The sequence below is a fragment of the Nicotiana attenuata genome, chromosome 7 (genome assembly GCF_001879085.1).
Source record: "Nicotiana attenuata strain UT chromosome 7, NIATTr2, whole genome shotgun sequence".
In the NCBI taxonomy this organism is placed as follows: Eukaryota; Viridiplantae; Streptophyta; class Magnoliopsida; order Solanales; family Solanaceae; genus Nicotiana; species Nicotiana attenuata.
In genome coordinates this window covers 110,108,651-110,118,898 of record NC_031995.1, presented here as the reverse complement: position 1 = coordinate 110,118,898, position 10,248 = coordinate 110,108,651, and the positions used below count along the sequence as shown (strand labels likewise).

The window sequence follows — 10,248 nt, the reverse complement described above, 5'->3', positions numbered from 1 at the left end:
TGTATGCCTCTACTGATATTGCACTTCCTGTTGACCTTTTCTCTGCCTGCTTTGTTTTTACCTGCAGAGAAAGGGGTAGTCTCTTTCTTTTTTTTTTCTTTCCCTTGGACTTGTTCCGATTCCATATCTTGCCATCTTATTAGGTCCCAGTGTTTTTCACAAGTAGCATCATGCTCTTCCTTCGGTGCAAGCATTATGTTTATACCAAAATAGCATTTTTGGAGGTCCCAAATTTGTTGGAGCTGCAACTTAGTAGTCCCTTTTTAACAATTATTTGTTAGTTTTAAAGTTTGCAAGTTCCATGTACCCGATATGTTATAAAGATTCATGTACCTTTTTCTCCTGCGTCTACCTTCCCGTTGCTCGCTCGATTGCTCTGCTGCCACTGACATCTCCCCCACCATGGCCCTCCCAATTGCCCAGTACGAGTAAAACATAAGTCTAGAAGTCCCTCTACCTAAATAAACAGTAAATGGGCAAGGAACATTCTGTTTTCTGTTTCTTTCTTGTTGGGTTGGTATATTGTTTGGTCATCTTACAAAGTTCTAGTTCTTTACAAGTCTTGAAGAGAAAAAAAAGATGACGTGCAGATGTAATTCTAGCAATTTCAGGCTTATGTTCGCCTAGGTGATCAGGAGTTATTACTTTTGTTTCTCACAAGTTTTCCGGTACATCCAGTAAGGAATGACAAAGGTGTACCGCATGAATAAGTTCACGCTAACCTGTTAATTAAACTCGAGATTTTTCTTGGGAGGTATCGGGAAGGATTTAGAATGGAGTAATATTGATTCATACGGAAAACAGGTTCTTTAGGTGCTGGGTTCTCCGACTTCTACAGGGATTAAGGCCTCAGAGACATATACGAAAGAGTATAGGGTGGCCCCCGTGCTGGACTTCGATGTCGTTCGATATGCCCAAAGGACCTCAGGTAGGACTTCTCTCCATTTTCCCTTTGCATCGTCCAACCTTTTAATTAGGTTTTGAATGATAGTTTTGTTTGTTGACTCGGCCTGTCCATTCCTGGTTGGGTGGTATGGTGTTGATAAGATCCTCTTTATTTTGTGTGCTTCGAGGAACTCCGTTACCTTGCTGCCGATGAATTGCTTTCTATTGTCACATACAATCTCGGCAGGTATCCCGAACCGGCATATGATGTGGTCCCAGATGAAGTCGATAACTTCCTTTTCTCTGACTTTCTCGAAGGCCTGTGCTTCCATCCATTTAGAAAAGTAATAAGTCATAAACAAAATGAATTTAGCTTTACCTGGGGCCGTTGGTAGAGGGCCTACGATGTCCATTCCCCATTTCATGAAAGGTCACGGGGATAGGACTGAGTGGAGTTGCTCTCCGGGCTGGTGGATCATCGGTGCAAACCATTGGCACTTATCACATTTTTTAACAAACTCCTTAGTATCTTTTTCCATGCTATCCCAGTAATACCCTGCTCTAATAATTTTGCGAATCAAAGACTCGGCGCCGGAGCGATTCCCACAAGTACCTTTGTGGATTTATCGTAGAACATAATCGGTGTCCCCCGGCTCTTAACATACCGCTAATGGTCCATCGAACATCCTCCTATACAATGTTCCATCTTCATCCAATGTGAACCTAGCAACCTCGGTTCGTAGGGCCCTCGATTCTTTGTGGTCCGATGGGAGTTTTCCATTTTTCAAATAATCGATATACTTATTCCTCCAATCCCAAGTCAAACTTGTAGAATTTATCTCGGCATGACCCTCTTTAACCCCAGACCTCGACAATTGGACGACAGTCCCCGGGACGATATCATCTTCTTCAATCGAGGATCCCAAATTAGCAAGTGCATCAGCCTCACTATTTTGTTCTCGATGCACATGATCCAGGGTCCACTCCTTGAAGCGGTGCAAAGTTACCTGTAGCTTATCCAAGTATTGTTGCATTCTATCCTCTCGAACTTCAAAACTTTTGTTTACTTGGTTTACCACCAACAGTGAGTCGCACTTGACTTCAATGACTTCTGCCCCCAAGCTTTCAGCTAGCTCGAGACATGCAATCATGGCCTCATACTCGGGCTCATTATTAGTCAACTGTCACGACCCAAACCGATGGGCCGCGATGGGCACCTGGTACCTTACTCAACCGAGTACCAACATAACGTATCTTTCATATCATTCTATCATAGGTAAATGAACCGGAGTAAAGCAAGAGGGAATACAAACTTATACATATGAAGTACGAGCCTATAAGGCCGGCATGATTATTTATATACTTGAAACATAGTCCGACAAGGCCATACAAGTATCCGTATACATGACATCTGTCTACAAGCCTCTAAGAGTACATACTTATCATAAAGGTCGGGACAGGGCCCCGCCATACCAAACAATACACGTCTAAATCATAATGACCAAACAAGCAACTCCTGAGCAAATGGAGCGCACCAACATCTTCCGTTGAGCTGATAGCCTAATTGGAGGACTCTCGACCTCTCTATTAGGACCTGCGGACATGAAACGCAGCGTCCCCAGGTAGAAGGGAAGTCAGTACGAATAATGTACCGAGTATGTATGGCACATAAATAAGTACATAAAAGACATGGAAGAAATATAGAGTAAGTGACTCAACCTTTAAGTCTGGATAACTCTGTAAATCATGAAATACTTATAGTGTCATGCATATGCGTATGAATGCCATGTCGTGCATAGGTACATGTGTTCATAACATCATCAAGCCTCTGAGGGCATCCCATCATATCATCTCGGCCACTGTGGGCAAAATCATCAACGTATACCAGCTGATCAGGTGATGGTGCGTATATAACGCCATAACCTTTCCCATATTCCATATACATATACATATATATATATATATATATCCAAATAAGGCCTGAACACTCGGTTCATCAAGTCCATGAAAGCTGCTGGGGCATTTGTCAACCTGAATGACATAACCAAAAACTCATAATGCCCGTACCTAGTGCGCAAGGCTGTCTTAGGGACATCGGATTCCCTAATCCTCAACTGATGGTAGCCAGATCTCAAGTCAATCTTGGAAAATACCCTGGCACCCTGAAGCTGGTTGAACAAATCATCAATCCTCGGTAGTGGATACTTATTCTTGATCGTTACCTTGTTTAATTGACCGGTAATCAATTCACATTCTCATCGACCCATCCTTCTTCTTGACAAATAACACCGGCGCACCCCAAGGTGAGACACTGGGTCTAATGAAACCCTTCTCAAGAAAATCCTGCAACTGTTCCTTTAGCTCCTTCAACTCCGGCGGGGCCATACGATATGGCGGGATAGAAATGGGCTGAGTGCCCGGAACCAGATCAATGCAGAAATAAATATCCCTGTCGGGTGGCATACCCGACAGGTCTATGGGAAAAACATCAGGAAACTCACAATCAACGGGCACAGAATCAATAGAGGGAACCTCAACATTGGAATCCCGAACATAGGCTAAATATGCCAAACACCCCTTCTCGACCATACGCCGAGCCTTCACATACGATATAACACTGCTGGTAGAATGACCAGGAGTCCCTCTCCACTCTAAACGAGGCATACCCGGTAAAGCTAAGGTCACAGTCTTGGCATGGAAGTCCAAGATAGCGTGATAGGGTGATAACCAGTCCGTCCCCAATATAATGTCGAAGTCAACCATGTCTAAAAGCAACAAATCTACACGAGTCTCCAGACCCCCAATCACCACAACACAAGAACGATGGACTCGATCGACCACGATAGAATCACCCACCGGCGTAGACACATAAACAGGAATACCCAATGATCACTAGGCATGACCAAATACGGGGCAAAATAGGATGACACATACGAATACGTAGACTCTGGATCAAATAACACTGATGCAGCTCTATCACAAACTAGAACCGTACCTGTAATAACTGCATCTGAAGCCTCAGCCTCGGGCCTGGCCTGAAGAGCATAACATCGGGGCTAGGCCCCACCATCCTGGATCACATCTCTGGGTCGGTCTGCTGTTGGCTGGCCTCCACCTCTAGCGGCCTAAGCTCCACCTCTAGGACCTCTACCTCCACTGGTATTACTGCCTCGGTCCCGTAGAGCAGAGAGTAGGGCGTCTCTCCTGTGCTTGTTTTCAGAGTTGTTCTGTAGGCCTATAGTACTTCTGGTAGTATTTCCTACCACAGTCCCTTAGCGTCTTCAAGCTTCTTTTTCATGATGTTTAGTATTGACTTATTGGAGGATTCTGCATGCCCGTTACCGCGTGGTGATGTGGGGTCGAGAGTATCCTCTTGATATGCCATTTCTTGAAGAATTCAGCGGTTTTCTTTCCTATAAACTGGGATTCATTGTCACAACTAATTTCTTTGGGAAGGCCGAATTGGCAGATGATGTTTCTCTATATAAAGGTGATTACTTCCTGTTCCCGTAGTTGGGCTAATGCTCCTACTTCCACCCACTTAGAGAAATAGTCAGTTAAAACCAAAAGGAATATTACGTTACCTCGCCCTGCTGGGAGGGGGCCCACGATGTCTATTCCGCATTTGATGAATGGCCAAGGCGAGGTGACCGAGTGGAGATGTCTGCTCGCATCTGCTCACGAAGTCTGCGGTATCCTTTTTCATGGTGGGCCAGTAATATCCCGCCCGTATGGGGCATTTGACCAGTGCTCGATTGCCGGAGTGAGCCCCGCAATGGCCTTCGTGGACTTCTTCGAGGACGCGCTGAGTTTGGTTTGGGCCTAAGCACTTCGCTAGAGGGCCGCCGTTAGTCCTCTTGTACAGGTCGTTATGGAGGATACTGTATCTGGCCACTTACATTCTTAGTTTCTTGGCCTCTTTTTTGTCGTCATGGAGTGTGTCGTCCTAAAAGTATGTGACAATGCGATTGCACCAGTCCCAAGTTAAGTTTATTGGTTCTTACCTCGACTTGGTCTAGTGATGTGTTGAGGAGATGAACCACGTTTTTGTCTCTGGTCGTGATGCTTTTGGTAGTTGCGTCTAGTTTGACGAGGCCATCGGCCTCGACATTCTATGCTCGTGGGATTTGGTCGAGCTGATATTCATGAACTCAGGCAGTAGCTTGCAGATTTGAGTCTGGTATTTTTGCAATCTTTGTTCTATGATTTGGAAAGTCCCTATGACCTGGTTGACTACGAGATGGGAATTACAGCGCGGTTTCAACCGTTTCGCTCCATATTTGAGTGTTAGTCTTAAACCTGCAATTACGGCCTCATACTCGGCCTCATTGTTAGTCATATCCGGGCACCTTATGGACTTGCAAATTACTTCGCCTGTTGGGACCTAGAGTACGAGTCCCGGTCTGGACCCTGATTCATTGGATGCGTCATCGGTGTATAGGACCTAGAGGTCTTATGTTTGGAGGGAAGTTTGGATGACTTCCCTTTCGACTTCAGCCATTATTTTTGTGCTAAAGTCGGCGAGCACTTGCGACTTTATCACTGTTCGCGGCTGGTATATGATATCGTGCTCACTTAACTCGATGGCCCATTTGGCCATCCTTCCCGATAGATCGTGTTTATGCAAAATGCTTCTTAGGGGGAAAGTTGTGACGATCGAGATGGGGTGACGTTGGAAATATGGTCTATGTTTCCGTGAAGCTACGACCAAGGCGAGAGCCAATTTTTCGAGGTGTAGGTACCTCGTCTCGGTGTTGATGAGTGTTTTTCTAATGTAATAGATGGGAGATTACGTACCTTTGTTTTCTCGGATCAACACTGCGCTTACATCTCTTCGTCCCCGCCTCGGGTTTTGAAAGTAGAGGCGGTGATGATAGGTATGCCTTTAGTTCTTGCAGAGCTTGGACGCACTCGGAAGTCCATTCAAGACCGTTGTCCTTCTTGAGTATACCAAAATGGCACCTGTCCGATCACCGCAAGATGAACCTTGATAGTGCGGCGATGCGACTAGTCAGCCTTTGGACTTTCTTTATGGTTGTTAAGAGTTCTGGTATCCCTTCAATGGCTTTGATTTGGTTTGGATTGACCTTGATCCCTTGCTGCGATACCGAAAAACCCAAGAACTTTCCTGAGGCTACGTCGAACGCGCATATCTTCGGGTTCAATTTCATTCTGTACCGTCTAAGTATGTCGAAAGTTTCTTTCAAATGGTCGATGTGATCTTCTCCCCTTTTGGACTTGAACAGCATGTCATTTATATATACCTCTATTGTTTTGCCGAGCTAGTCTTTGAACATCTTTGTTACCAACCTTTGATAAGTAGCCCCGGCATTTTTAGTCCAAAAGGAATGACCCTGTAGCAATACGTTCCTTGGTGGGTGATGAACGTGGTCTTTTCCTGATCTTCCTCTTCCATGAGGATCTGATTATAGCCCGAGCAAGTATCCAAAAACTTAGTAGCTCATGCCTGGCCGTTGTGTCGATGAGTTGGTCATTATGAGGTAGTGGGAATGTATCCTTCGGACATGCTTTGTTCGAATCTGTGAAATCCATACACATCCGCCATTTCCCATTTTTCTTTTTGACCATCACTGCGTTGACAACCCACTCGGGGGTACTTCGACTCCCTGATGGAACCATTTTCTAATAGTTTTTCCACCTCATCGTGGACTACATCGTTGATAACGGGGTTGAATTTACACCTGACCTATCTCACCGGGGGATGGAATGGGTCAACGTTTAATTTGTGCGTGGAGATTTGTTTTGGGATACCTGGCATATCTGCATGGCTGAAAGTAAATAAATCTGCGTTAGATGTTAAGAATTGATGGAATTTACCTGGTTCTTAAAGTTTGCAGCCGATATAGGCCTTCTTACTATGATCGTTGAGGTGTGATTGAACGGGGTCGAGGTCTTCTATGGTCGATCCAGCGGCTTCAACCGTGTCGGGATCTTTGATGACGTCCTATGTCTCATCCCGCTTCGACCTCGACCGTATTGATTGCTATGCCTCTTTTTCTTTGTCTTTTCTCTGTTGGGTGGTCGTGTTGTCTAAGGCAATCGGCAACATTCCCGGGATGTGCACTGTTCTTCGTATATACTGAATATTCCCCATGGAGTTGGGAATCTAATTACTTGGTATAAGCTGGAGGGGACGACTTTAATGGGGTGTATCCACGGTCGTCCCACTATGGCGTTGTACGCACTGGCCTGCTCCATGATGTGGAATGTCGTCTCCAGAGTTACGCCGCCAGCCAAAACAGGAAGTGTAATTTCCCCGGTTGTTCGTTCAACTACATTATTGAAACCAGTTAGCGTGATGCAGCGCGACACTATCTTATCTTCGAGTTTCTTTTGGGTAATTACTCGGGGATGGATAATGCACGCGCCGTTTCCGTCATCTACCATAATGCGTTTAACATCGGTATCTAAAATTCGTAAGGTAATAATGAGAACGTCATTATGAGGAAAGGTCAAATCGTCGGCATCCGACTTGTCGAAGATGATACTTTCTTTGAGTTCGCCGTACTGCTCGCGGGTGATAGATAGCTTGAGTTTGTGGGTGGTGGTGAACTTCACGCTGTTGATAGAGGCGTCATCACCACCACCGATGATCATGTTGATGGTACAAACTGGTGATGGCGGCTTTGGCAGGCCATGATGGTCACGTCCTCTAGCGAAGTTGGTTCTCCCTTTGTGGCTTAATAGTTCTTTGAGGTGCCTTTGTCGTAACATGTTTACGACTTCTTATCTGAGGGCGATGCAATCTTCAGTTTTATGCCCTCGCTCCTGGTGGAACTCACAGAGGGTGTCAGACTTTCTGGTGTTTGGGTCTGATCTCATCTTCGACATCCATTTTACTTTCGTTCCGAGTTTCTCTATAGCGTAGACTATCTTTGTAGGTGACATACAAAAATTGTGAGCAGATAATAAAGGAGGCATACCTTTTTCGTTCCTGTTCTTGGGCGGGATAGACTTTCTTCTTAACGGGAGGGCGTGGCGACCATCTTGACATATGGTTGATGTCGTTCCCCGTTAGGTCGCGGAATTGGATTATCTCTTCTGGCGTTGTCTCTTTGAACTTTTCTAGATTCGGCTTGTACCGAGGTTAGTCGGCGAGTTGGCCCGTTGAGGTCGTCGTCATCTGCTCGGACCTCAGCACAATAAGCATTGTGGATTTCATCCCAAGAGGTTGGGGGATACTTCATCAACCGACTCAACGGTTTTCTAGTTGCTCTTGAAACATCTCTACTCAGCCCGTTCTGAAAGGCTGCGACCGCCATCCCTTCGGATATGTTTGGCAGAGTTATCCTTACTCGGTTGAACCGGGGGAGGAATTCCCTTAGTCTCTCTCCTAGGGATTACTTAATAGAAAATATATCATTCACTCTTGCCTCGACCTTCTTGGCTCTGGCATGGGCGGTTATGAACTTGTCGGCCATTTTTTCAAAAGTTTCTTTGGAGCGGGCTGGAAGCTGTGAATACCACATCAATGCTCCCCCCGTGAGGGTTTCACCAAACTTTTTCAGCAAAATGGAGGACATTTGTTCCTTGGCGAGGTCGTTGCCTTTCACGGTGGTGACATAGTGAGTCACGTGATCTTCAGGATCGGTCGTGCCGTCGTATATCCTGAGGTAGGGCAGCATTTTGAATGTCTTTGGTATGGCATGATGGGTTGCATCATCACTGTACGATTGCTCGACGAACCGGCCGGAGTACCTTTTCGGCAGCAGCTTAGGAGCGTCCAGTATCTTATCAAACCGTTTTTGGTGTTCTTTCATCTGGTCTCAGAGCGCCTTGTTTTCATTCTCCATTTCTTCCATCTTTTTTAGAATGGTTGCGAGGGCGTTGTCACCTGCACTATCAATGCCATTGTGAGTTATACCTGTCATTGGAGGGAGGGGTTGGTTGCATTGCTCGTCTGTTTGTTGTATCGCGCAAGTCCTTGCGATTTTTGAGTCGGTTAGCCATGCCTTGAGGAGTTTTTTCACATCTGGGTGCGTCCCTTCTTCTAAAGATGTGGAGACCCCTTACCATGAGGTTTTGTTATGCTGCAGTATGGGGGCGGTGACCCATCTCGCCTAGGGGACGAACTGGGCATCGTGTCCTCACCTGCCGTTTCACAACTTTCGTTGATGACATTCATAAGGTTAGTTGGGAAGTCACTTGTTATTCTCGTACTTTCTTCTCGGTTACCTGCCATGTAGGGTTTTGCATACACAAATAAAGGAGATCTTGGTTTTTTTTACGTTAGTGGCGCTATGTTAGTTGTAGATCTAGAGGAAACGAAAAATTTAACTAAGAAATCCCCACAGACGGCATCAAATTGTTTGACAAAAAAATATAGATTTTGGTTCAAATAATTAAATTTATGTAAATAAGGGTTAATCTTAGCTAACAATAAAATCCTTATATGAGGTTTTTGAAGAAGCAATAAATATCGTGTGGATCTGATTGGACAATGGCAATAACATATAATAAATGTTCTAGAAATCAAGAGCAATAACGCATCATTCAATAATAATGAACAACACTAAATGACATTTAAGTAAATAGGAGGAATGATTCATTTAATAAAGGATGGAATAAGTGGATCTTCCTCCTGACAATGATGACACACAAATCCTTGAATATTCGAGTTATTCTCGGATCTAATGGAAAAATATGGACAAGAATCTCAGTGAAAAGGTGATGTTTGTGTCTTAGCAAGTGAGAGCCGAATCTTTAAGTCAAAATGTCTTCTTTACAAATGAATATCACATGCCCCTATCATTGTCTCTTTTTCTAGTTATATGGGACATGTTCCTAAGAAACCCCAATAGTACAAGTGCAGAGAATTATCACTAGAATATTCTCTTTAATATCCTATCTTGAAAACTAGTCATTACAACTCAATCAATGGTACTCAACCTCGACCTCGACCATTGGTGACACCTCGGCTACGGCTCTCGTTGGTTCTTCGACCACAGAGTTTGCTGCTTCTTGGGCCATCTCGACAACAACAACATGGGAACTCTTCCCTTAGTACTATCTTGGCTTAAAATATTCCAAAGACAGATTTTGACCCATACACCTAGGTCATCAAGAGGATTGAATATTATTAATTTTTGTTATATATGGAATAGAGCTGCAATTTGTTTACTTTTTTGGGCAATATCGGACAAAATATGGATTCAATGGGTACATAATTTCTATATAAAATAGAGAGATCTAATAGTTTTACCAACTCCTAAACAAGTTAGCTGGAGGTACCAGAACCAAAGTGTGGCCTTTTTGGACTTAAACGACACAATAGATGGGGAAAAAACTGACTACCATTTTATATATAGCGCGGTTATTCACCACGCTATACCTTAACGACAC

At 44.4% G+C, this 10,248-nt stretch overlaps 1 protein-coding gene across 1 annotated transcript; it reads right to left on the bottom strand.

The window, feature by feature from the left end:
- LOC109230357 lies at positions 6,937 to 7,620 on the bottom strand. The gene has a single exon (XM_019395862.1). The coding sequence runs from the start codon at positions 7,618 to 7,620 to the stop codon at positions 6,937 to 6,939; it is 684 nt and encodes a 227-aa protein (XP_019251407.1).

What these genes read in the sequence shown, in the direction of transcription:
- LOC109230357 (XM_019395862.1), bottom strand. Translation starts at nt 7,620, where the DNA reads ATGTTACGACAAAGGCACCTCAAAGAACTATTAAGCCACAAAGGGAGA.